We start from the raw sequence: 27,201 nt of genomic DNA on the forward strand, positions 1-27,201 counted from the left end.
TAATAAAAAATATTATATATATGATATAGTTTTTAATGATGTATTAAAATATACAGAGAAAATAAATAATTACAACTATCATTTTTATTAAATTGTTGACTTTTATAATAAATAAAAAAAATATTAACTATGATATATAATTTATTGATAGCATAAAACTATTATATATATATATATATATGATTATTATTAAAACCATACCATCTATTATTTTGAATCAAATTATATAATTACTTTAATTACTATAATTAAGTATTTGTACGAATTAAAATTATTTTAGAATGAGAAAAATTAATATCATAATACGGTATGTTTGTTTACAGTTCGTATTAAAATAATATTTAACAAAAAATATATTTATAAAAAAAATAGTTCTTAATTATTTGCTTTCAAACATGTATATGTCATGGATAAATAAAAATATTCTGTTATTACCACCTTTTTCTCTTATGGCATTTTGTTACAAGATATTTCTTTGAGAAGTGGTGACGTCGATAACTGATATAGAGTGATGTTATACAGTCGTCCGTGTGGTCCGGGTTGCGTAAACTAACTAATTAGCTGCAATTTTCTATATTTCAGAGTGTGGTCATAAAATTAAATAAAATCCTGTATCAATAATTTCGTACCTTAGAGTCTTCCACTCAATGCCTTTAATTTCCTTTTCTGTTTCACTTTATGTTGTCATTTGTCGACACATAAAAGAGTCCTAGTTTTAAGCAATGAAGTGATATTCATAGTCCTGCACGTATATAAAATATAAGCCCAGCAATTCTCTTCTTCATTCATTCGTTAGCTATCTAGGGTTTTCTTCTTCTTTCTTTTTGGTTTCTAATTAACACTGTAGAATGAACAAAATTCAGACACATTCTGGGCGTCACTTTACACTGATTTTGTTTTTTGTGGTTCTTCTGCCTTGTTTGGTTGTTGGCGATTGTACATGTGAGAAAGAAGATGATACTGGTGACAAGGGTTTAGCTGAGAAATACAAAGTAGCTGCACTTGTTTCGATTTTGTTTGCAAGTGCAATTGGTGTTACCCTTCCAATGCTGGGCAAAACTTTCCCTGCATTGCATCCGGAGAAGGACTTGTTCTTCATCGTGAAGGCCTTTGCAGCGGGGGTTATATTGTCCACTGGTTTCATCCATGTTTTGCCTGATGCCTTCGAAAAGTTAACATCTCCTTGTCTCAGTGATCATCCCTGGGGCGATTTCCCCTTCGCGGGATTTGTGGCAATGTTAGCAGCTATCGGAACGCTTATGATTGATTCTCTTGCAACTGCATATTTTAAAAAGTCTAGTGTTAGCGAGAAGGATGCTGTTGTTGACGAAGAAGAGCAGGTAGGGGGGCATGACATGCACGTACATACCCATGCAACTCATGGTCATGCTCATGGTTCCATTCCTTCTCCTTCAACAGACCTCCTTCGCCATCGTGTTATTTCTCAGGTCATTAATTATTTTTTTATTTTTCTTCCTACTTCTCTGTGACCAATCATGCAAATTATCTCGTCAATCTCTCGCTCATCTCATATCAAAATATATGTGGCTTCTCCTACTCTGCCAGTCAATTTTTTGCATCTTTCTCACCAATTATTGCTCTTTATTTTTTCCTCTATTTTGCTGCTAATCAGAAATCATTATATTACCTATATATAATTTCAAATATATAAGAAAAAAATTATATATAAACAAATTTTATCTAATTTCATCTTATTTAATGTTTTCATTATTTAAAACACCCTTCATTTAATGGACTTTTTCTTTTTAAATAGGTATGCACTATGCAGTGTCTATAGATATTTTTGGTTTAATTTTGATATTTCTAAACTATAGGTGTTGGAGTTGGGGATTGTGGTGCATTCTGTGATAATAGGGATCTCTCTGGGTGCATCTGAAAGTCCTGACACGATAAGGCCTCTTATTGCTGCTTTAACTTTCCACCAATTTTTTGAAGGCATGGGTCTCGGTGGTTGCATCTCACAGGTATCGTATATTTCACTCATTTATGTTTTCCCGTCTTTTTATTTATTCTTCTGCGGTCACTCATTTTGAATATCTTTTTTTTTGGGTGGTCCTCTACTCCTCTAGTTTTAAGTATATCTGGATATATCCTAACATTTTGGGGCTGAAATCTTTGCATATCTTAATTACATTAAGATGCAAATTCCTTAAGAATTTCCTCAAAATACTTGCAGTAAAAATAAAAATGATTTAAAATCTTAACTCAAGTTAAAGTGAGATGTAAAGTCAATATTGTTCGACATAATTAAAATAGTACATATCAATATCTCTGTCTGCTAAACCATGCATATTGATCAGGTTTTCATTTTCAGAATGTAACTTGGCGGAAGTTTCTTTGTATGTGTAAGATAAATTATTTTTCCTTGGCTGTTTAAAAATGGAATCATTTAAAGGCAATGAAATAACAAGTAACAACCATGTCTGTACTATCTTTCGTTTTCAAGGATAGAAGATTTTATCTTTAATTTCCTGCAGCATAGACATGATGGTATTGGATGCAATTCACTAGGCTTGAATTTAAACGTACGAGACCCAAAAAAAACTGTTGACTTTTGTGGTGTGCTTTCGCTAGCGTATAGATAGTGACACCGCCTAAAGATTCTCCTGAATAAGAACGTTCAATCTTCAAAGTAAATGGATTTTTAATGAACAAGTCTTCCGAGTTTGAATATTTTGGCTCCTGTAACCATCACAATAATTAATGTTGTTGAATTTGTGGGCTATTTTTTGTTTGTCTCGCGTTTTAGCCTTAGATCATTTACTACAATTTGTAACCTAGTTGGACCCCTACAAATACTATAGTGTAAATTCAGTTTAGAGAAAGATTTTCTCCGTCCTACTAGCTAATAGTATTATGTTCAGGCAAAATTCAAGACAAAGTCAGTGATAATTATGGCATTATTCTTTTCATTGACAACACCTGTTGGAATTGCAATCGGCATGGGAATTACTAGTTCTTACAGGGAAAACAGCCAACGTGCTCTCATCGTGGAAGGTATTCTGAACGCAGCATCAGCGGGGATTTTAATTTACATGTCTCTTGTGGACCTCCTTGCGGCTGATTTAATGAGTCCCAAAGTCCAAGCAAGTGGTAAGCTTCAGCTAGGAGTTAATGCATTTCTTCTTTTTGGGGCTGGTTGTATGTCCCTTCTAGCCAAATGGGCCTAAATCATTAGGGCCAACTATTGTATATAGCTTTCTTTTATTATTATTATTATTATTACAATTAATGATAGTGATTCAACTCTTTAAGCCGATTTTGGTGTTTTTTTTCTACTGTTCCTGCCCTCATCTTTTGGATTATAAGAACAAATAGCTTTTTGTCTAGGAAGGTTTTTTCTTCTTGTATCTAATTCTAGACAGATATTTCATATTGTGAATGGATTTCGCAATAAATATAATTTGTTCGCCCGTGTATTTTACTTTGCATTTTATAAATAATTATAGGCGGGACAAATTTTAATCACACACTTTAACATATTTCATCCTACTAGTTTAAATTTATTGAAAATAAAAAATATGGATCCCATATCCTATTTAATGAATATCTTTCATATATATTTTAGTTTTCGATAAATTTTAATTAATCATTTACTATTTTTGAATCGCTTACAGTCTAATTCTCGATTATTTTTATTCATGGGAAACATATTTGATGCTAAAAAATTTATGACAACTCACACCCTCTATTTAATTAGTTAAACTCTCTTGGTCTTTGATTATTTTTAATTAAAATTACCTATTTTATAGTGTCTAGAAGAATACTACTTATTGAATGCATAATAGAAATCAATAAGTAATAAGTATATATCTCACACAATACGTGAGTGAATAAATATATTCAAAATATAAAAAAGTTACACTTTAATATTTAAAAGAAAAATATATATCTTATTTTTAATATTTTATCATATATTATAAACTCATGCATTGCACAAAATACTTGTTGGTTAAAAGTATATATATATATATATATATATACACTCAAATCATTTTAAGTACAATTTCACCATATGCAGTATAAGTGGTGTTGTTAAGGAACATGTGCATGTGGATGCACGAGGGGGCACAAGGTGGTTAAGTGAAAGTGTGCTCTTTCGATATTTAGTTGAGAGATCATTTTGCAGTCTCTTCATCCTTTTCATGCTCAAAGTTAGAAGATGAATGTATCTTTTTGACATTTAATTACTATATCACATGACAACTTTGCATACCAAATAGACGAACTATGACCCTAAATCGACTTAAGGTTAAACTGAGTTGATTAGTGCTAAAAAAGATATTGGTTTCATTTAAACATACTCCTTAAATCCAGCCTAAAATTCAATCGTTAATATTGATGATTGGATAATAAAATATGATATATATTATCATGATATTTCTTACCATGTCTTGAAATTCTCAAAGCCACAAATACATAATAGCTAAGTGTAAAACCCTCGTGTTAGAGCAAAGAGGAGACACATTATACAATTTGAATACTTCATACTTGGTCAACGACTAAGTTTCTTTATTACATTCTCTATTCTGAAACAAAAATAAAAGGTAGAGTCACATGAAATTAAGAATGAAATTTGGGAAAAGAAAGATACTCTTGTGCGATTAATTTTAGGTGAAGGTTATTGAGTAAAAAGTGTCACTGGTAGTGCGTGAATAATGAAACTGTACATGTATGTTATGGACTGAAAAGTTAGGGAAAAAAAATCAAAGAGAGAAATAAAAAATAAAAAGAGGTAGAAATCCAAATTTTATTGAAGTAAGTCAAATAAAATCAATAGTAAACCAGAGTTTATAATAAATCGCAAAAAATTACTTAAGAGTCTAATAAAATCTGTTGGAGCTTGACCAAAGTTATTAAAACCTTCGTTATCTTAATTGCATATATTACCGGGGTCATGATAACTCCATTTACATAATATTGTTAAAAACAATAATTCTTGTGTTGTTATTTAGTGTCCTTATTACATAATTTTTATTTTAAATTCAATACGTAAAATAATGTATAAGTATAAAATAAAATGAGTAGCAAAATAATTCAACTGTACCAATTTTTATAAATTTCTGTAATTTTTTTTAATTGTCCGGAATTACAATGATAGCACCATATGCATCATAGCTAGGAACTTAAACTCATTTAACAAATAACAAATAATTATGTTTTTCATGGCAAATATTTGTTACAAATATCTTGAAGCTGAGTGTAATTATGACATCGAAAGAAATGGGCAGACTACAGTTGTAATGGGCCGAGTCCATACCCTGGCCCGTATTGATTTGAGCATGTACAGATAGAAAAATCCAATAGAAAGGAATAGTAAAGCGTATGTTTAAAAAGTATATTTATTTTGGGAAATGAAAAAAGCAAAAGGAGAAGGAGAAGGGGCTGTGAATTGTGATCTAGTCAGCGGAGGGCGCGAATCAAGGGAAGGAAATGGTAAGGCTTCTTCCCAAGTTCATTCAATTGCTCTATATTTCCGCTCTTAGTTCATATTGTTGTTCGAATCTCAATGCTAGGCTTCTATCCCTTGTTCCTATTTTGTAGATTCGGTTCATAGACAGAATTATAATTGTCCATGTAAATATGCTAACTCAATCACCCAACGTCCGTTGGAATAGGTTTTCTTGCTGCAAAATCTATGAATCTTGACGATGATTCATGGCTTCGGTTTCATATTTTCGTGCGTGCTAGATGAGTGAATATACGGAAACGTTCTTTCATGTATTAAATTATAGGATTTCTTTCCCCATTGCGATTAGGATGTTCTGATACTTGATTTTACTTGTCTTATCATCCATGTTTTTATTATCTACGCCTTGCAGTTGCAACCGCCTCTTTTATTCTAGTACCGTGAACATTCTTCCTTTATGTATTTCCCCAATTTCAACATGCTTTATCCCTTTTTTCTTAAATGTAGATAAACTTTGTGCTACTCATTAGTCGTCAAGGGAAGGTCAGGCTCACAAAATGGTATTCTCCTTACTCTCAAAAGGAAAGAAATAAGGTATTTTAACATCCTATTACTTATTTAGCTCATCATAATTATCCTGGCTCCCCTTTCCTTCTGTATTTGTTATTTTCTTTATTGACTGCTTGTACTTCTCATGTGTCTTTTTATTTGCTATGTAATCTATGTCTTGCATGTATGTGATGGTCTTGTTATGATTATTGCATTCTCAACTCATTTCATCTCACCTACATCATCCTTGGTACATGAATTTACTTGTAATATATTATTGACAAGGTTATCCGAGAACTCAGTGGTGTGGTTCTTACCCGTGCTCCCAAGCTCTGTAATTTTGTAGAATGGCGGGGACATAAAGTTGTTTATAAAAGGTATTTTAACAAGATTACTTGGCCTTTTGTCATATACCGCTATCTAGTATCTACTCCTTTGCGAGGCGCGCATCTGTCTGGCTATTTTCTAATGAATATCTGCTGCAGGTATGCTAGTCTTTATTTCTGCATGTGTATTGATGAGGATGACAACGAATTAGAAGTCCTTGAAATAATTCATTATTTTGTAGAGATTCTTGATCGGTATTTTGGCAGTGTGAGTTCTTTACAAAGCTTTGGCTTTAAAAGAGTACTCCTTGATTTACTAATGAAAAATAGTCCCCTTCTTTTTGGGAAGGATATAAGGATTAATGATTTAATGGTCACTTCACAATGTGCAGGTCTGTGAACTGGACTTGATATTCAACTTTCACAAGGTGTGTATGTGTATCATGTTGCTAAGGGCTAGTTCTTTTGCTTTTAACCTGTTGCTATTACAAGTGGTTTTCCCTGGCTGGTTCCACCTTGAATGGGCTTCAATAATTGATTAATATCAACTGGTTCTTTTTCTTGGAGTCAAGTAATGTCTCTTCTGATATCCGTACTTTATTTTTGTATCATGGAAGGCCTATTTTATACTAGATGAACTTCTAATTGCTGGTGAGCTTCAGGAGTCAAGCAAGAAAACAGTTGCGCGGTTAATAGCTGCACAGGTATGAAAATTTTCTTTCTCGTTCGGTAATGTAGTGGTTGGCAGTTTCTTTCTCAAAGTTATTTCTGATGCAATTTTATATGAAATTGGCTTTTAGGATTCATTGGTGGAGACTGCTAAGGAGGAAGCCAGTTCATTAAGTAACATAATTGCCCAAGCCACTAAGTGATGAGATCCAATGTTACAGATGTTGGCTGATCGAAGTGTGGTCTTTTCCTGCCGATATAGTTTATGTCAATGCCCTGCTTTTATTGTTTCGAAGTTGAATATTCGATTTTTTTTATAAATCTTTTTTGGTTCTCTGTATTATTATTGTTGGGTACAATAAAAAAAGAAAGACATAAGCTAAGTGTCAACAGGTAGATTCGATCTTGATTGAATTTCATTTCTCACGATTGGCAGTTTCCGGTTTTTGTATACTTGGCCTAGTGATCTACCTGTCTATTTAATGGTAAATTCGTATGCTTGAGGAATACTTTTGCTTTGTACAATGCTTTGATATTGAAATACAGCAGTGTTAATCAATTTAATTTTTTGTTTGTGATTTTGTTCTTGAATGATGACTGCAAATTTTTAGTAGTATATGGATTTTGATCATATGCATTTCAACATTTTTTAATGAGAGTGGCAACTTTTGGTTTTAGATCAATGCGATCTGTTTTTTTATGGTAAAAAATTGTACAGCTGTAATAAGTTAAATTTATCATATTTTGATTTTCAAAAATAAAAAAAAATGTTTAATTAAGGTCGGTGAATGTAGGATGTTGGCATAGGAGTCTGACTTTGTTTTACCTAATATTTATATTGTGTAATAGTTTTTAAACCATATTACTTGCATTTTTTTAAAGGTTTTTATTATGTGAAAGAAAAAATATAGTGTTTTAATACATGTACTGTACTGTAATTCACACATCAGCTACGACAAATAGTAATTTAATGTGTTGGTAGCTGCTAAAAAAGAACTTTATAATAAAAACAGTATACAAATTTAGTTGCGCTTGTTTGTTTTTAATACAGATATGTATTCTCTACCGTTGAAATTTTAACTCAAAGATCTCAACCCTTAAAATATTTTATTTTTTTCTCGACCATTGGATTATAACTGCATGGGCGAGTACATATTCCCCTACCAGAAAAACAGAGTGGAACCGTTTATAAATCATGGAGAAAACGTGGTACAAATAATTAACTGCGAACATTGACACATGGTACCCTACCTAAGCACTCGACACTAGGGATGGCAACGGGGCGGGGTGGGTACGGGTTTCATGATACCCGTCCCCGTGAGTTAAACTCATTCCCGTCCCGGTCCCCATACCTGTCGGGTATAAATTTTCATCTACATTCCTGTCCCTATCGGGTATCGGGTATACCTGTACCCGTACCTGTCAATTTTTTTATTTTTTATTTTTTTTTATAAAAAATGATATTTTTAAATTTTTTTATTATATTATAATTATAATTAAGTTATTTCTTTATCTTATATTATAATAAATAATTATACATAAAAAATATTAATTTTTTTTAATATAATTAAATTAAAAGTGAGTATTAAATTAAAAATGAGAACGGAAACGGGTACGGATACGGGGCGGGTAAGTATATATCCGTACCCGATTTAATATATCGAGTTTTACCCATATTCATATCAGTACCCGGTCAAACCAGTTATTTCACGTCAAAATCATGTATTTCGGGTTTCGATTATTATCGGTGAGCACGGATATATTTGCGATCCCTCCTCGACACTGGCACATTCTGGATAAGGGAAGGGAAAGGTCAGCACAAGGCCAATGTTCACATATTCCAATGTGCATGATACTACGTCACAAAATGATGTCCACAAGTTGCTCTGAAAATAAATCCCGGGATCCTTCCGATCAGCGTAGATATCTAGACTTGCAAAAGAGTGTGAAGTGTTGAATAGATGTAGACTTGCAATCAGCAGTGAGCAAGATGAAGAAAGCAGCAAGAGTGGTGTTCATCCCTTCTCCTGGAGTTGGTCATCTGGTGTCTAGCATGGAGTTTGCCAAGGTTCTGATCAACCGCGACGATCGTATCTGGATAACTGTGTTGGTAATGAAGGTACCATCTGACACCACAAGTGCTGCTTACACCCACTCCCTTTCCTCCAACACTGAACCAAGTCAATCAACCCCAACCCCAACCCCAACCGCAGTGTTAACTCTTGTGGAACAACAGAAAGCACACGTGAAAGAAGCACTCTCCAACCTCACCTCTGCGCCCCCACTCGCCGCCTTCATTGTGGACACCTTCTGCGTAAGCATGATTGATATCGCCAAAGAGTTTGGGGTCCCTTCACTCGGCTTCTTCACCTCAGGTCTTGCCTTCCTTGGTTTGATGCTTCATCTTCACACGCTTCGAGAACAAGACAAGGGCGAGTTCAGAGACTCCCACACTGAGTTGGCCACCCCCAGTTTCGCCAACCCGGTTCCTTCAACGGCTTTGCCTTCACTGTTGGTCGACAAGGAGTGGGACCCCTTATTCATGGCCCTCGGGAGAGGCCTCAAGGACGCCGATGGCATTATAGTAAATTCATTCGAGGAGCTGGAATCTCACGTCGCCAACGCCAACCAGGCTCTACGCATTTATCCAGTGGGGCCCATAACATAATAAACCCCAAGCCTCATGCAGAGGCTCATAACAGTGATGTCTTCAACTGGCTTTATCATCAACCTCCTTCCTCCGTAGTATTCCTGTGCTTCGGGAGCATGGGTTCTTTGGGTGAGGATCAAGTGAGAGAGGTTGCACGTGCTCTTGAGGAGAGTGGGGCCCGCTTCCTATGGTCCCTGCGGAAACCCCAACCCAAAGGTTCCAATTTCATGACCTCGCCTTCTGGGACATGGCTGCAGTTTTACCACCGGGCTTCTTGGATCGGATTGGGACGGCAGGGATTGGAAAGGTTATCGGATGGGCTCCTCAGGCCCAAATATTGGCCCACCCAGCCACGGGAGCCTTTGTTTCGCACTGCGGCTGGAATTCTACCCTCGAGAGCATATATTTTGGTGTGCCCATTGCCACGTGAGCTGAAGATCGCTGCGGAGGTTGCGTTGGATTACAGGGTTGGACCTAACACTCTTTTGAGTGCAGAGCAAATAGCAAAAGGAATAAGGAGTGTGTTGAGCATGGATGAAGATACAAGGAATAGATTGAAGGAAATTAGTGAAAAGAGCAGGAACACCTTGTTGGAACCTGGATCCTCCTACTCTCATTTAGGACGTTTGATTCATTATCACCTATCTTAATAACTAATCAGATCTCTAGTTCAACTATCAATTACCTTCAACTGCATCAAACCCCTCAACCTTGTCCTAAGACATGTTTTTTAAGTTATTTGAATTCACTTCATCACATCAAATATGTTGTTTCAACACCATCATTCACTTGCTTAATTTTTAATTACTTTACTTGTTATAAAATTCCTAGTTATAATATGGTGGCTCTCTATAAACCAAACTTCTCATCACACTTCGTAAAACTAGTATGAAGCTTGAATAGTAAAGGCAATGAGAGTAAATATGTAATCTAATTTGGAATCAAATGAGTTGAGATGGCATGAATTATTAGATCCAACAGTTCACCGAGAACAAACAATTTTTTTTCTTCACGAGTTTTGGAGTGTGGAGTGTGGAGTGTGGTTGACAGACACATAGGAAAAACATAAGAGCTTATAAATAATCTCACTAATTTATATATTAAATAATATTTATTTCCGTGATATAATTTTATGATTTAATAGTTTTTTTTATCAATTGTATTTAAGTTTTATATTTAGATTTTAATTAATAATTAATTTAATATATTAGTTTATATTATTATTTTAATATATAAGGATTGTGCCAAATATTTATGAAATTTTCTTGTTTTATAAATATGTTCATCATTTATTTATTATATCATATCCATATGGAATATAAAAGAATAAACATAATTATTTTAAAATTTTAAATATATTTTTCTCTCATTAAATTGATTACTACACTAATAAATGTATAATTTAACTTTTACAATGACATATATATATATATATATAGTGACGGATCCAGAAAATTTAAGTAGTGGGGATAATATTTAAAGACATAAATTTGTCAAAATATAAAATAAAGTTTCTATAAAAACAAATACATATCATAATTGTTCTTTACGAGTTTTCATAGTTTGAAAACATTGAATGATTTGCTCATTTTCAATACTACCAAAAACCTCTCTCTATATATAAGTAACTAAACAATCATTTAACCATTCATCTCTCATATGATTTCGCATCCGATTCTTGATGATATTCATAGTAGAAAAAGTTTTTTCAACTGATGCAATTGCCATTGATAGTATCAAGGCTAGCTCTAAAAGCAAATACACTAATGGATATACAACATGTTTTCTTGTCTCCACAAGCTTCATAGAAAGATCACAAATCCCTTCTAATTTTGAAAAAGCATTGTCAAAACATATATCTATGAAATAATTTTCAAGTTGATTATCTAATGCCAAAATTTCAACTGAAGAAAATTCAGAAGAATAAAATTGAGCAAAACGAATCAATTTCTCCTTGTCAAATGCAGAAAATGAATCTCTTGGATTTAAACATGTTACACAAAAAAACAACTCAATATTTGCTTATGTGAAACAGTTGTTTAATTCTTGAAGTTGTTGATCAATTACTTGAAAAAATAATTCAACTTGAAAATATAATTTTAATTAATGTAATATTTTTTTAATGTTTTTTTAATGAAAATATAATTTTAATTAATGTAATGTTAATAACATACAATGTTTCTTCTAAACATAAAAATAGAATGAGTAAATAAAAATTAAAATACTAAATTTCTCATTGAAAATAAAAAATAATTCAAATAAAGTAATATAAAAATAATAATTTTAAATACACTAACCTCAAAGATCACTTTAAATGTATAGTTTAACTATTGAAATATGAAGGAGTAGAGATGAAAGAATTTTTTTTTCTTCCAATTTTAATATGTTAGAGGTAGAGGAGAATCTCAAAATATGAATAGAATTTAAAAAAGTAAAAATAAAATAAAATAAAGATATAAAATATCCAAAATGAGGTTAATAATAACGTATGATTTTTTTTACTTAAAATACATATATGATTAATTTATAATTTTTTTATCTTGATTTACAATTTAAATGCATAACAACTTTTTTTTTCTTTTGAAACATATAATTTGTTGTTAATTTTTATAACATATTAAAATATATTTTTTAAAATATTTCTTCTCACACAAAGATAATTGTAACAAACTCAAATTCAACTATAATTTTATAACTTTTTAGATTTTTTTTTTATTTTTTATTTTTATTTTTTATTTTTAAATTTTAAATAAAAATAATATAATATCATATATATTAAAAAGAAAATCTGAAAAATTAGTAGAGACAACTGCCCCACAAATATTATATATATATATATATATATATATATATATATATATATTATTTTTTTTCAAATTTTGTGTCTATTAAATATTTCTAAGCAATTAAGCCTTTCATATCTAACACTATTTAATAAATTTAAAAATATTAAATTTTAGTAAAATGAAATGATAAGACATTATTGTAAGTATTACATTACATGCATATATAACCTCTCATCTAATTCAATTTTTTTAACTTTTTTTTTTATGTAATTATTCCTCTTGAAATTATTATTAATGTTTATTTTTTCAATGAATTTATGAGATTAGATATTAAAATAATATTTTATTATTATTATGAGATATTTTAAGAAGAGAGAAGTGAAGCAGAAAAGAAGAGAAAACGAGTAAGAAATAAATAGTTTTTTAATTTGTTTGAATTGAGAAAAGTGAAAAGGAAATACAAGAGAAAGAAAAGTAAGTATATATTAAAAAGACATTTATCCTCAATAATATATTTATATAGCACAAAATTAAAAGATAAATATGCCATTTAAATCTATAATAGATTTTACAACAACAAAAAAATTCCAACTTTTCTCTCACAAATCTCGTCATTCGTCAGTGAGGGAGAGATTTATTTTGCATGTAAGTCCTACTTATCTTTTCTCTCTTCTCTCACTTATTTTGTTCTAAACAACTAAAATATTCATTTTCACACTTTTTTCTCACATATTCTCATTAAAATCACAAACAAATGTACACTAAGAGAAGGAGCAAATTCTCCTTTATAGTGAAAAAATGTCTAACGGAAAAACAAGGACCACACTGTTAAGTGATAAGGATATTCGCGAGTAATATGATATCTAAAGTGGATAATTCAGCTAAACAAGTGATTCATTAAATCAGTTTGACGAATAGCTAATTCAATTTTTGATGAATGAAAAGTAAATATTTATCAATTCAATTTGATTAATGATTAATAAAAATACGTTACCGTCTCCATTGAGAAAAGTAAATATTTTACACTTTTATTTTTTTAAAAATATTTTTTACTAAAATATTTTTTTAACACTCTTATGTTGAAAGTTTAAATATTATATATATATTTTTTCTCTTTTCTTATTCAAAGATATAAAATAATTTCTTTTAGTAGATCACAAATTCTGACCATTTTTTTTTGGTAAAAATATGACATTTTAAGAAAAAAATGATCAAGAATTATTTATTATTACATTTATATTTTCTTATGAATTATTTAATTTTTATATTATATTTTTAACCAAAACATGTTTTCAAAAGTATTTATACCTTGTAAATTAAATATGTTTTTCCTTAATGGTGAAAATTGAGTCAGTGTGTTTAGTAATGGAAAAAACAGGATAATAAATTAAGTCAACAGGAACTAATTGTGAATTATCTATTATTACATACACTTGGTGAAGATAATTCTAATGGTACTATTGTATTAGTTCTTTGGCAAAGGTAGCATCAAAACCTAACTTGGTAGACCATGCTATCAAAGATGGGTTAGAGAATATTTAGTAAAATTTGCACGGAGATTGAATTACTATTATGAAACTAAAGAAACTGCATAGACTTAAAATATATTTCATTCAATATTTGAAAAAATAATTGAAAAAATAAAATCAACTTCAATTTTTGATGGTTTAATGATAAAATAAGAATATGATAAATTAATAATTAAAAATAAAAAAAATAAAAATCTAAAAATTATAAAATATAATCGATAAAAACTATATTAAGTTACCCAACAATTGTACTGTGTGTTTGAAAATTTAATTAATGTAATTATTTGAAAAAATAATTTTTGTACAGGTAATTAATTCAATATTTACTATGTCTATCTTTAATAATGATGTCATTCAATTAGATAGGTCAATCTTTTTGATCTTCTACTTTTAAATATTGACCGGTATGCCTGCAAAACCAAAACTAAATTTTATTAAGTTTGGATACTACTGTGTTTACAAATGTGTCAAAAATAAATCAAAATGTAAATTAAAAAAATAAATGTATAAAAAATTCAAAATGAAAGTAAAAGAATCCATATATATAAATAAATGAAAATAGTTGGATTAAAATATTTTAATAATTATTATATTTTATCAATAGTATAAAATAAACTGCTATTAAATAATAAAAAATAGATGCATAAAAAGTATCAAAATAAAAGGAAAAAAATCAATATAATATATATATATATAATATTTTTCAAATTCAATAATTATATTTTGTAAAAAAAAACTCAACTTAAATTTCTGACATTTAATAATAAAATAAGAATATGCTAAATTAATAATTAAAAAAATGAGAATTAAGTAAACTGCTATAATAATAAATATATGCTAATATATATGAAATTAAGATATGTATATCATGCAATGTGATATTTTTAAATTCAATGATTATATTTTGTAAAAAAAAAATCAAGAAATTGAAAACAGATGAATAATTCTAAACCTTCGAACATTGTCCTAGTAATCCTCCTAAGATGAATAAAGTATCAAGTGGAGTTATGTGTTCAAGACACTAAAGGCGCGTTTAGACCTATGCATTTACTTTTCATTTAATGTTTCTTCTACAAGGTATTAGGAGGAACAATAAGAGGATATAACATTTCTCAAAAATGAGCATAAATAGATATAATAAGGACTCTGAGACACCACCCATTTAATCAAACATAGTAATGCTCAGGCAAGATTTGATAATTGTAGTGCCATAAGACATATGTCTCTGACATTTGGTTACTTATTGCCCTGCGCACAAGTCTCCAAATACTAAATCAAAGTATCAGCCGCATATGCTTCATGCATAACATCTACACCCACTATCGCCAAACCACTTCATTCTGTTCTTGCTGCCCCTACATCACATATCTTCTTCCCATTCTCATAATTTCATAATCATCGACACTCATTGTCGTTACCCATCCACCACATTCATTTCTTGTTTCTTAATTATTACAGCCTCCAATTCATCAAAATTAACTATAACAGAGAGCCAAAGAATTCATGCGTAATCTTCTATTAAAGGTTCACAAACTGAACACAGAATGCTTAATGCTCACTCACCATTGTTAACTTTTAGTTTTATCAAACAGGCCCCAAGACTGCTGCAAAGAACAGTACTTAAAAGCTTCATTGTGTGCGAACTAGGATCAAACTTGTTCTAGTATTCAACTGCACAATTGCACTGTACATGAATTGATTGTGTTGTTCATCAATGAAAAACTGCTTCAAATGATTGTCCAATAGCAGTTCTTTCTGGTCATGTGTACACGGGATGAACCTACGCCCTTTCTGCCCATGATGAAACTATCATCGGGGATAATAAATCCTGTGACTGCTGTAATGACGAACCTACACCCTTTTTCGAAAACTGCCCACCATAAAAGCAACCAACAGCAAATTTTGATAAAATTTGTTGTAACTTATTCATTTCAGTCACTAGATTCAAATATCATATTTAAATTTGAATTGTTGCGTGGCTTATAACCAGCATCCTTCATGTCCATAGTCAATTTGTCCAAGATATAATATATCTCACCACTTTGAGGGTGCTTCTCATCTCTAGATACAAAGCAGTTTGCACACCCAGCAACCTCAACCCAACTACATCCCAATTCCTTTTGCAAACCTCTTTCCTTCATCTGATTTCTCACTTTATCAACATTTGCCCACTCTCCTTCCTCCGCATAGATATTTGAGAGCAAAACATGATATCCTGCAATCCCTTTTTCTGTTTCCATATTAAGCAAATTTTCAGCAATAACTTTTCCCATTTCAAAGTACCCATGATTTTTGCAGGCCCCGAGAATAGATCCCCAGATTTCTATTGCATTGCCGTCCTCACCCAATCTCTCAACAAACTCATAGGCTTCGACCACCCTACCAACCCTCCCTAACATGTCTGCGACACAACAATAATGTTCAATCGAGGGCTTAATTTTATGAACTTTGTCCATAGACTCAAATATGCAAAGACCTTCTTCCACCAAACCACTATAACTGCAAGCAGACAAGATAGCAACAAAAGTAACCGCATCAGGCTTAATGCCACGACTCAGCATGGAATCATACAAGGTAAGAGCTCTTTTACCCATTCCATGCTGCCCATAGCTCATTATCATTGTGGTGTATGTGACAGAATTCTTCTCCGGAGAACTGATAAAAACATTTTCAGCATAACTGATTGCACCCGATTTGGAATATGTATCCACTAAAGCAGTTCCCACATAAACATTTTCATCCAAGAAATGCCGTATGGAGAATCCATGAAGTTGCCTAGCAAAGACTGTGCTTCCCATTGAACTACAAGCCGGGAGAATTGATGCCAAGGTCACCGCATTAGGCATCACCTTGTGCACTAATGCCTCTCTAAGAACGAGAATGGCTTTGTCACTGAACCCATTCTGAGTATAACCAGCAATCATAGCATTCCATGTGGCCAGATCTCTCTCACTTGGGCAGTTTTGCTCAAACAACAACTCGGAAGTCCTAATCAATCCGGATTTCGCATACATATCAATCAGATAACTCTCCATACCCTCAAACTGTATCCCATGGCGAATTAGATATGCATGGGTTTCCCTTCCAATGTACGAGTTCCTCAGGTTAGAAGCTGCAGAGAGAAGTGCCGTCACAGTGACAGAATCAATCTTAAACTTCTGTTTCTGCATCTCAAAGACAAGCATGAGTGCTTCGTCATCCAAACCATTCTGCACAAAGGAAGAAATTATAGTATTCCACGAAACTGCATCCCTTTCAGACATCTTATCAAAAACCTTGAAGGAGGTATCAACAAAACTGCACCTCGAGTACATGACGATTATCGCATTGACAACTTTAGTGGGAGAAAGTGGCAAACTTTTTAAAACAAATGCATGCAACTGCTGAGCCAATTTTATTTGCTGCAACTGCGAAACAGCAGTGATAACCGAGAGAAAAGTGACGTCATCGCAAACCGCCTCCTCGGACTCCAAGGCTTGAACGAAAACATGGATCCCTTGAACAGGACAGTTATTTTGAACATAACCACCGATCATGGTGTTCCAAACCTCTGTGTTTTTGTTTGAACAACGGTCGAAAACCTTCCTAGCGTACTCCAAGCAACCAAGATCAGCAAACATAACAATGGCGGCGCTAACAGCAAACACGTCATTGACATAGTTATCACCAAATTTAAGAAGCAAGCCGTAAAACATAAGAGCGGTTCTGGGGTCAGGGACTGCGGGGAAGACATTGACGAAAGTAACGGTAGTTGGGGTTTGAGATGTTTTGATGAGGTTATGAAAGGCGCGTAGGGCATGAAGGTGTCTGTGGGTTTTGACGAACCAGGAAATCAAGGTGTTCCAAGCGACGACGTTTCGTCTGCGCATAACAGCGAACACTTTGAGGACGTAGTCCGGTTGGGATTGCGTGGAGGCAGGAGGCAAGCATGAGGAGTACATGTTCAAGAGGGAGTTGTAAACGATTCGAGAGTTGGATTGAGAGCGGAGAAAGTGGGAATGAAGGGCCTTACCGGCCATGAGGTCGTGGGTTAGGGCACAGGCCTTGAGGGTGGAGGAGAAGGTGTAGCAATCGGAAGGGATGTCGGGGGTGGACCTCATTTTGGCGTACAAGTTGAGGGCCTCCACTGGCATGTGGTTGCAGATGAAGCCGATGATCACCGTGTTCCACACCGCCGTGGAGGCGCGTGGGAGCGTGTCCAGCAGGTGCCGAGCCAGGTGTGGCTCACCTTGTTGGCACAGTTTGCCCAGCCGAGACCGAATGCTCACGCTGCGGCTCCGGCTCCGGCTTGGGCCTGGGCCTGGGCTTACGCTTCCGCCCTCACTTAAAACTTGTTCGGCGGGAATAGGAACGGGAACGCGAACAACCGAAGAAGCCATGACCCTCATTCCACACTACACCAGTTCCTATTGCTATCTCCTTTTCTTGTCATCCATTTCCATACCACGAAAATATCTCACATCTATCCATAAAATTTCCAAAAGGATAAAGTAAAATTCTACTGCTTCATTACTGCTAATTCCTAATGCTTTAAAATATGGGATAGAGGAACAACAAACAACACTCATTTTTTTTTTTAAGATTTAAATAGGATTTTTAATTTAGAAATTTTTCATTTTTCTTCGCCTTTGTAATTTTTTTCTTTAATTTTATTACAAGATATAATTTTAAAAAAAACTAGTACTTTTTATAAAGTATTTTATATTTATAAAATATTTTCATTATTTCTCTCTATTAAATATTATAAGTATATATATTCTTAGTGTTAAATAGTGAAAAAAGAATTTGAAAAACATCTTATAGTAAAAGCATATTTTTTATTATTATTACAGTTATACAGATGATTACATTTTTTATATATTTTTTATTTTATTCTTTATTCATAAAAAACTATTACATAATTGAATGGATAAAAAAGTTCAAAAAAAATATGAAAACTAATTTAGTTATTTAAAAAAGTATTTTCTTTATTAATATTTATGGATTATTATTATTATTATTAATGTATAAGTTTTTTATTTCACTTTTGTTATAAAAATTTGATGATAAATAGTTAGGTAAAACTAATATATAGTAATATTTTTATAAAAAAAATAAATTTAACTGTACGAGTATTAATTTGTGAAATTTTGTCATGATAGTCTTTTAATAAAAACAAGAAAGTAATAGTTAAAAATTTTAGGATGAAAACACTTAATTTGAATAGTAAAAAAAACTATAAAAACTAGAAAATACAAATAAAGTTTAATTACTTTTTTAACTTTCATAATTAAAAACATTCTTTTTACTGAATAAACACATACTGTTTATCAAATGATAGTTATAAAAATTAAAATAAATATTTTTAAGCTACAAAATAAAGTTTATTAAATTTTTGAAAAAAAATAGTAATCAAACTGGTAAATACAGGAGTTGATATGATGTTTTTAAGTTACTGCATGAAAATTATAAATAAATAAATAAAAATAAAAATGACGAGCATTCTGTAAGGAAGCAATATTAAAATGAATTAATTATCCATTTATCCTTCGGAGTTCGGAGGACCGAATTTTGAAACATTTCTGTTCGTGTAATGGAAGAATAAGGTAAGACTGACAGAAGGAAGTTTGATGAAAAAGTGTTGTAATTTTGTAGCTTAATAATATGATATTTTTGTTAGCTTACAAATGATGAAGTGTTAAAATGAAAAGCAGAAATGATCTAAAAGAATAGAAATGATTTTGGTAAATTAAAAAGTATTTGTATGGAGCCACGCCACGAGAAAGAGATGGTGGCATGTTGGACATCCCTTCTGGCTTCTGGAATATACGAAGAAGGGGTTGGTGGGAATAAAGAAGAAGATAAAAAGAATCAGAATAGTGAAGCTGAGAAAGAGATGGAGATGCAACAGCTCCTCAGCATGGGCTTTCCGGACGAGTTAGCCGCCCAAGCGCTGGCTGCCACAGGCGGAAAATCGACAGTCAAAGCCACCGAATGGATTCTCACTCACAAGCCTAACTCCTCAAACCCTTCCACTTCCACTTCCGCAACCACACTCCAGCCCAAGCTCGATCGTTTCTTCCATTCCCAATCCCCCACCCCTCCACACTCCCAAGAACAAGAACAGCCCTCCAAACGCCTCAAGCCTTCTCAAAAACAACAAAACTGGCCCTCCTTCTTCTTCAAGAAACAAGGCAACACGCACATTCACGAGCCCTTGTACGAGCGTTTGCGTCCCAGAACCCTAGACGAGGTGGTCGCCCAGGAGCATCTCCTCTCCCCCAACTCCCTTCTCCGCTCCGCAATCCAACGCAATCGCCTCCCTTCCCTCCTCTTCTGGGGTCCACCTGGCACCGGCAAGACCACTATCGCCAGAGCCATCGTCAACTCCGCCACCTCAACCTGTTACCGTTTTGTCTCCCTATCCGCCGTCACCAGCGGCGTTAAAGACGTCAGGGACGCCGTCGACGAAGCCAGAAAACTCAGGCTCAAATCTAACCAAACCACCGTTCTCTTCGTCGACGAGGTTCACAGGTTCAACAAGTCTCAACAGGACTCTTTCCTACCCGTCATTGAAGATGGCAGCATTGTCTTCGTTGGCGCCACCACCGAGAACCCTTCTTTCCATTTGATTACGCCTCTCTTGTCTCGATGCCGTGTCCTCACTCTTAACCCTCTCCAACCCCACCACCTTGCCTTGCTTCTAAACCGTGCCGTGAATAACCCTGACAAAGGCTTGCTGCAAAGCGTGGGGCTTCAGGTTCATGTGGGTGAAGATGTTGTTGATTTTATAAGCAACAATTGTGATGGGGATGCTCGTGTGGCCTTGAATTCCTTGGAGATTGCATCTGTTACCGCAGCTGCACGGCTACAACATGGTAAGCAAAAGGAGGAGGAAGGGATTGAAAATCAGACAAAAGAGGAATACAATGTTGCTGTTGTTAGTGTTGATGATGCAAAGGAGGCACTTCAGTGCAAGCACCTTGCTTATGATAAAGCTGGGGAAGAGCATTATAATCTAATCAGTGCATTGCACAAGTCTATGAGGGGAAGCGATGCAGATGCAGCTATTTACTGGTTGGCAAGAATGCTACAGGGTGGTGAAGAGCCTCTTTACATTGCACGGAGACTCGTACGGTTTGCAAGTGAGGATGTTGGTCTGGCTGATCCATCGGCTCTTACTCAGGCCGTTTCCTGCTACCAAGCTTGCCACTTCCTGGGAATGCCCGAATGCAATGTCATTCTTGCGCAGTGTGTAGCTTACTTGGCCTTGGCACCTAAATCTGTTGCAGTTTATCGAGCAATAGAAGCTGCTCAGAAGGCAGTGAGAGAATCGGCGGGACACAATGAGGGGGTCCCTCTCCATTTGAGGAATGCACCAACCAAATTAATGAAGGAAATTGGGTATGGGAAGGGGTATATCTACCCTCCTGACAACCCCTTTTCCACACAAACGTACATGCCACCATCACTTCAAGGCCACAAGTTCCTCCATTGGCCCGACAGAATTCCATCTGACGGATAAGAATAGTAAATCAGGATCCTGAGTTGCTGTGTCATCTTTTTGTCTTTGGTTTTGCGGGTAATAGAGGGAGAACTGGACAAGAATGCATACTGCATATGATGTGTCATTATGTATTTATGTATATTTTTCCACCATTGCCAAGAAATATGTCGACAATGGTACGGGGTGGGAGATGCTAAATGCTAGTGCAATGCATGATGTAAATTTTGGCCCAATTAAACCTCATTTTGACGAATTTACTTCGAATTTTATTTTATTCATCACCATACTATTATTCATTTTATGAAATGTTTTATGTAATAAATGTTCCCGGGAGTTCGTTAAAAGTAGATGCATGTGGGAAATTATAGGTGCTTAGATGCAGTAATTATTACACACAGATTATTCAGTCAAAAACATTAGCTCCTAAAACAGAATTACTAAATTACTAGTCTGAATCTGAGGTGTGCAGCACTGGCATTGAAGAAGCTGCCTTTGTTTTTCTGAATTTAGAGTGGATACAGATTACAGACACAGCCTAGACATATTGTTACTATATGAGGGGTACTACATATAGAATAATGTGGTTGGCAGTGGGCACAGACGCAGCCTAGACATCGTAATTTTCTGCATTTCACGCTTTACACGGATGGCTCTAGCAAGACACGTGATTTACAATCCACCTAGTAGAAGTTAACAGTTGTGACTCATCATAACAAGCACTTGATATGCACCGAAGAAAGTAACGAGCTCACTTATTATAAAAAGGCTGACAAACTGAGGGTCAACTAATGAATTAGATCCACTCCTTCGGATTCATGCATGCATCCAGGAGTTTCCATTCTTCGCTTCCTTCTTCTGGTTTCTGTACACAAAAATGCCACAACCATTTCAGTAACAACTTCATTAATGGAAAACTAGAGGTATCCAATATCCAACTTGTTAAAAAGAGAGAGAGAGAGAGAGAGAGAGAGAGATTGCAAAATCATACGTGATCGTATTCCCACCGAGCAGTCAGTGGGAGAGAAACAAGAATACTCTCTATTCTTCCTCCAGTTTTTAGTCCAAATGTTGTACCCCTATCATAAACCTGCGGCCACAAAATGTTTGATAATACAAACTTGAACCTGATCTGGAAAACGTGTAGAGCAATACATTTCAGTCTAGAATTGGGTTAAAAAGTGTACCAAATTGAATTCAACATATCGTCCCCTTCGCAATTGTTGCCATGCTTTCTGATGATCAGTGAAGGGCAAATCCTTCCTTTTCTCTATGATAGGTAAATAAGCGGGAATAACAGAATTGGCACACTCTGCAAACAACCATAGTTTACCAGCATGAGAGACAGATAATTGGATGTCTTTTCAGTGAGAACCATCAAATTTATAAATGCAAGCAATTACCGGTAGCAAAGGAAAGGAGCATCTCCTGATCATAGTCATTCAGATCATCAAAAAATATTCCTCCAAGCCCTCTCCTTTCACCTCGATGCTGAGTGTAGAAATAAGGAAAATAATGATAAACAACCATCAACAGCATATGCCTATGCACTCAATTTAAAAAAAAAAATTATAATGCATACACTCTAACCCCACAAAAATAACAGATGACATCCATGGCCCATCAAATTACACGTTACATTGAGTCAACGAGTACACTCAATTGGGAGCACTGTGTTTGACAACTGACAAACGAGATTGAAAACAGCGGAATAATTCTAAACCTTCCAACATTTTCCTAGTAATCCTCCTAATTATAAGATGAAGAAAATATCAAATGGATTTTATGCGTTCAAGACACTAGGTTAGACCTATGCATTTACTTTTTATTTAATATTTATTCTACAAGGTTTTAGGAGGAATAATAAGAGGATATAACATTGCTCAAAAATGAGTATAAATAGATATAATAAGGAGTCTGAGACACCACCCATTTATTCATAGTAATGCTCAGACAAGACTTGATAATTGCAGTTGCAAGTTTGCCATGAGATATATGCTTCTGACATACCCCAAGTCTCCTAAATACTAAATAAAATATCAGCCGCATATGCTTCATGGATAACATCTCCACCTACTATCGCCAAACCACTTCACTTCTGTTCTTGCAGCCCCTGCATCACACATCTTCTTCCCATTCCCATATTTTCATAAACACCGACAGTCATTGTTTTTAACCATTTACCACCATTCATGTCTTGTTTATTAGTTGCTACAGCCTCCAATTCATCAAAATCAACTATAACAGAGAGCCAAAGAATATATGCATAATCTTCTATTAAAGGTTCACAAACTGAACACAGAATGCTTAATACTCACTCAACACTGTTAACTTTTAGTTTTATCAAACAGGCCCCAAGACAGCTGCAAATTAATGTACTTAAAAGCTTCATTGCGTGATTAGGGATGAAGAATTATACCTTGATATAGAAGTAGTCATCACACCATTTCTTGAATCGGGGGTAAAATGTAGGATCAAACTTGTCACAGGCACGCTTTTGAATCTACATAAGAAGCATGAAGTATAGAAGTACAGTAAGTAAAAAAAACTTCCTCAACAATAAAACATCATATTATTATTCTAAAGATAAAATTTAAACTGAACTGTTTAGCAAAACCCACATACAAGTACAAAGATACATTAAAAGCCCTCACAAGAAAGGACTAAGACATCATGGTATTTTTTATCAAAGGAAATTGATTTTTTCATCTTTTACCAAGAAAAAAGCCAATGCTGATTCTAAATCATAAAAAATATCAGAAACCAAAATTTTCGCTTTGCACGTACTGAATGGAAGTGCTTAACATCCTCCTCAAAAATGTAAGCTGGCGTCAAGTCAGTTCCCCCGCCAAACCACCATTGTCTAGGTGCTCCAGGGGTATCTGCAGATAGCAAAAGTATGACTATCACTATCAGCACACTCGGAAAATTATTTGACAACTTTACACTCTCATGTTCACACCCCTTTGTTTCAATATTTATTAGAAGATAATAGCTTTCCTAAGATTTCAAGACTAACATAAATAGTTGTGGTTTATAATAAGCAACTGATAACAAATAAAATTAAATAGAACACCTACAAAACTTGAAGCTGAGGTAACCGACTTTGGGGTATGCTGATCAAGTATTAGGTGTTTGTTTTGATAAACTTTTCTATAAGCTAATTTGTTAAACTCTCGCATATAAGTTTTTCCAAAAACAAATTTTAACTTATTAATAAACTAACTTTAGCTAATAGAGAAGCCTATTTCGTTTTTCTTCCTATTTCTTTATTTATGGAGAAGTTGATCCAAACATATATAGATAAAATTAATTGCTATAGACAATTTAAAGATTAAACAGTTCCAAGAACACACACAAAAAAAAGAAAAGAAAAAAAAAGGGCCAAACTACAGCTAAGAAAAAAGTCAAAAAGACAAGGATGAAAGAACCGGTATATAGAGAGAAGTCGTTAATCACATTACATGTGCAGTAACTAAAAAGTGTTGAAAGCAATATGACAAAAAATACTGCTAAAACGATATAAAGAGCAGCCTGGAAATAAACAGAGGGGAACGTAACTTACCTTTAGGAGCATCAGTTTCAAAATAGCGATAATTGAAATGCAGTGTAGGGGCAAACGGGTTCTTGGGGTGTAAAACCTGAACAGAAAGACAGTAAGGGAAGGTCAATTACTCGGAGAAAAAAAGAAAAAAGTGAGTGAGTGAGGGATGAGAATAGGATACTGACGGAGCTGATTCCAGCAGCGAAGAACGGCACAGGACCAGGTTTTTGATCAGTAGGAGCACCCTTGGCAGCACGATAAGCCTCAGGTGGCATGACACCGTAAACGACGGAGACATTAACCCCAGCCTTCTCCCAAACGGCGCCGTCCTGAAGAACCCTGCTAATCCCACCGCCCCCACCGGGCCTGGACCAAACGTCCTCCTTGAACTTGGCCCCACCATCAGCGGCCTCAAGGGCACTGCACACGCTGTCTTGGGCCTCCCTTATCATCTTCTCGAACCGGGCCCTCACCGAATTGGAAGAATGGGCCTCGTCCACTCCCCTCAGAAACGTTTCCGGACGCTCCGCCTCCGGGGTCTCTTTCTCTATCACCGTGCCTCTCACTTCTCCTCTCCTCATGCTTCTGCTCTCCGTTCCAGGCTTCCAGCTCCGTTTAGGCAGCGATAACGCCGTTGGAGTGATGGACGCAGTGGAGGCGGACCTGGAGCCAAAGGGGAACGCGCACGACGGAGCTGAGACAATGCTTGCACAAGGCATTATGCCTCCGATTCGCTTTCACTCCAATTTCAATCACAGATAATTAAACTAACAAAGGGTGATGATAAGATCTCCTCCTTCTTTTCTTTCTCCCAACGCTTTTAAATTATATACTTCATTGTTTAATTTTATTTTTGCCACTTCATTTTTTACTAACCACAACTTTCATCTTCAGAATTCATACAATAAAAATTATTATTAGTTATTGAACAAAACTATTATTTTACCATAAAAATTAATATTTTAGCCTCAATATGATTATTCATTATAATAAATCAATTTTTAATATATAAATTATATTATAAATTTGTAATCAATACTTTAAAAGTTTAAATTATAATATAAGTTTACTTTTAAGGCTTTCTAATTTTTTAAAATATTATTCAATTTTTATTTAATGCAAAAAGTAAAAGATGATATTTTAAAAATAAATGTGTGGTTAAAAATATCATAGAGAGAGAGATAAAAATAAATTAATTTAAGATATTTAAAAAAAATGGCTAATTATAATTGTAGGTTGTGAATGGCATAGATAAAAGATAAGAAAATAATGAGAAGAAAAAAAAAAAAGTAAAAGAGACATACTTTTTATACACGTAATTAAAATCATTTGATGAATTTTTAATTCTTATTCGTTGTCAGCAAATGGTGATTAACTGTTATTTAAAATAGGAAAAGGGAGAAGAAACTTGTGGCATGGCACCATGTTTTCATTGTCCGGTACAATTTCTGGCAGCGCCAACCAAATGGCGAAAGGTTTCTCCATGTTACGCCCACAGAAAGTTTGGAAATACAATCAACCTCTCACGTTGGTTTAGATATGCATTATTTAATTTAGGTAAATACTTGTTTAATTTAGGTAAAAGGCTATACTAATTACTAAAATTAAATACATTTCATTTACCAGCGAATCTTAGTTGAGGGAAGGGGGACGAACTATGCAACTTCGAATTAAATACATTTTGGAATATAATAATCATTACGTATTTGTACATTAAAATAACAATGGATTCAACTAATAAGCATTTTAAAAATAGAGTAAAGAATTAATAAATAGCACTACTATAAAAATATTGTTCTTCACATGTTTAATGAGTAAATATTTATTACAAGATAGTTTGGAGTTGGGTGAAAGGAGATAGATCATTTACAGAAAGAAATCATTTCAAATAATTAAAATATTAATTTTAATTATAAAATATTAAATTAAATAATTATTTTATAATAAATTTATTAAAAAATATTAATATTTTAATATTTCGGACTATAATTGAGATTTGAGACACATATTCAGAAATTGTAGCATCGTTCTTATATAAATTTTCAGACTCCACCTGGTAAAAGTAAAAATCAAGAGATGATAAAACTTAAAGAACAATATGTATCTTTGGTGTCATCTTAAACTTAAATAATGTGTTTGCTCTAATGTGTAATCTAATTCCTGTAATTTTCACTAGTAATTATTTGACTTTTAAACTGTGTGTTTATATAGTTGGTGACATGTATTTCAAAACA

At 33.7% G+C, this 27,201-nt stretch overlaps 6 protein-coding genes across 6 annotated transcripts; 4 read left to right on the plus strand and 2 right to left on the minus strand.

Moving 5' to 3' along the window:
- Window positions 1–680: 680 nt before the first annotated feature.
- Window positions 681–3,280, plus strand: LOC109814351 (zinc transporter 5). The gene is made up of 3 exons (XM_020378759.3): window positions 681–1,448; window positions 1,836–1,985; window positions 2,886–3,280. The coding sequence occupies exons 1-3, from the start codon at window positions 849–851 to the stop codon at window positions 3,189–3,191; spliced, it is 1,056 nt and encodes a 351-aa protein (XP_020234348.1). The 5' UTR covers window positions 681–848; the 3' UTR covers window positions 3,192–3,280.
- Window positions 3,281–5,315: 2,035 nt separating this feature from the next.
- On the plus strand, window positions 5,316–7,553 carry LOC109814343 (AP-1 complex subunit sigma-1). Its single transcript, XM_020378752.3, has 7 exons — window positions 5,316–5,457; window positions 5,939–6,025; window positions 6,266–6,357; window positions 6,466–6,574; window positions 6,699–6,734; window positions 6,924–7,010; window positions 7,107–7,553. The coding sequence occupies exons 1-7, from the start codon at window positions 5,455–5,457 to the stop codon at window positions 7,176–7,178; spliced, it is 486 nt and encodes a 161-aa protein (XP_020234341.1). The 5' UTR covers window positions 5,316–5,454; the 3' UTR covers window positions 7,179–7,553.
- A 976-nt stretch (window positions 7,554–8,529) lies between these two features.
- Window positions 8,530–11,267, plus strand: LOC109814317 (UDP-glycosyltransferase 71A15-like). Its single transcript, XM_020378715.3, is given in 4 exon segments — window positions 8,530–9,634; window positions 9,637–9,847; window positions 9,850–10,048; window positions 10,050–11,267. Coding segments are annotated over 4 exon segments (1,305 nt in total). The 5' UTR covers window positions 8,530–8,965; the 3' UTR covers window positions 10,276–11,267.
- A 3,760-nt stretch (window positions 11,268–15,027) lies between these two features.
- Window positions 15,028–18,522, minus strand: LOC109814321 (Tetratricopeptide repeat (TPR)-like superfamily protein). The gene has a single exon (XM_083063558.1). It carries the CDS (start codon window positions 18,326–18,328, stop codon window positions 15,872–15,874), a length of 2,457 nt encoding a protein of 818 aa, XP_082919684.1. The 5' UTR covers window positions 18,329–18,522; the 3' UTR covers window positions 15,028–15,871.
- A 971-nt stretch (window positions 18,523–19,493) lies between these two features.
- On the plus strand, window positions 19,494–21,704 carry LOC109814329 (AAA-type ATPase family protein). Its single transcript, XM_020378734.3, has one exon. The coding sequence runs from the start codon at window positions 19,684–19,686 to the stop codon at window positions 21,442–21,444; it is 1,761 nt and encodes a 586-aa protein (XP_020234323.1). The 5' UTR covers window positions 19,494–19,683; the 3' UTR covers window positions 21,445–21,704.
- Window positions 21,705–21,781: 77 nt separating this feature from the next.
- On the minus strand, window positions 21,782–25,832 carry LOC109814330 (oxygen-dependent coproporphyrinogen-III oxidase, chloroplastic). The gene is made up of 8 exons (XM_020378735.3): window positions 25,153–25,832; window positions 24,989–25,064; window positions 24,211–24,305; window positions 23,843–23,926; window positions 22,827–22,914; window positions 22,611–22,735; window positions 22,415–22,513; window positions 21,782–22,288 (listed from the first exon to the last, which is right to left on the minus strand). Exons 1-8 carry the CDS (start codon window positions 25,684–25,686, stop codon window positions 22,220–22,222), a joined length of 1,170 nt encoding a protein of 389 aa, XP_020234324.2. The 5' UTR covers window positions 25,687–25,832; the 3' UTR covers window positions 21,782–22,219.
- Window positions 25,833–27,201: the final 1,369 nt, after the last annotated feature.

This window comes from Cajanus cajan, chromosome 9, assembly GCF_000230855.2.
Source record: "Cajanus cajan strain Asha chromosome 9, NIPB_CcT2T_4, whole genome shotgun sequence".
Lineage (NCBI taxonomy): Eukaryota > Viridiplantae > Streptophyta > Magnoliopsida > Fabales > Fabaceae > Cajanus > Cajanus cajan.

Excerpts from the sequence above, each read along its gene's own strand:
- LOC109814329 (XM_020378734.3), top strand. The coding sequence starts at position 19,684 with ATGGAGCCACGCCACGAGAAAGAGATGGTGGCATGTTGGACATCCCTT.
- LOC109814321 (XM_083063558.1), bottom strand. The coding sequence starts at position 18,328 with ATGAGGGTCATGGCTTCTTCGGTTGTTCGCGTTCCCGTTCCTATTCCC.
- LOC109814330 (XM_020378735.3), bottom strand. The coding sequence starts at position 25,686 with ATGCCTTGTGCAAGCATTGTCTCAGCTCCGTCGTGCGCGTTCCCCTTT. Across the intron at positions 24,306-24,988 it reads TGAAACTGATGCTCCTAAAG|ATACCCCTGGAGCACCTAGA; the intron begins GTAAGTTACGTT and ends TGCTATCTGCAG. Across the intron at positions 22,915-23,842 it reads ATGACTACTTCTATATCAAG|CATCGAGGTGAAAGGAGAGG; the intron begins GTATAATTCTTC and ends TTCTACACTCAG.
- LOC109814351 (XM_020378759.3), top strand. The coding sequence starts at position 849 with ATGAACAAAATTCAGACACATTCTGGGCGTCACTTTACACTGATTTTG. Across the intron at positions 1,449-1,835 it reads GCCATCGTGTTATTTCTCAG|GTGTTGGAGTTGGGGATTGT; the intron begins GTCATTAATTAT and ends TCTAAACTATAG. Across the intron at positions 1,986-2,885 it reads TCGGTGGTTGCATCTCACAG|GCAAAATTCAAGACAAAGTC; the intron begins GTATCGTATATT and ends TATTATGTTCAG.
- LOC109814343 (XM_020378752.3), top strand. Across the intron at positions 6,575-6,698 it reads TTGATCGGTATTTTGGCAGT|GTCTGTGAACTGGACTTGAT; the intron begins GTGAGTTCTTTA and ends CACAATGTGCAG. Across the intron at positions 7,011-7,106 it reads CGCGGTTAATAGCTGCACAG|GATTCATTGGTGGAGACTGC; the intron begins GTATGAAAATTT and ends ATTGGCTTTTAG.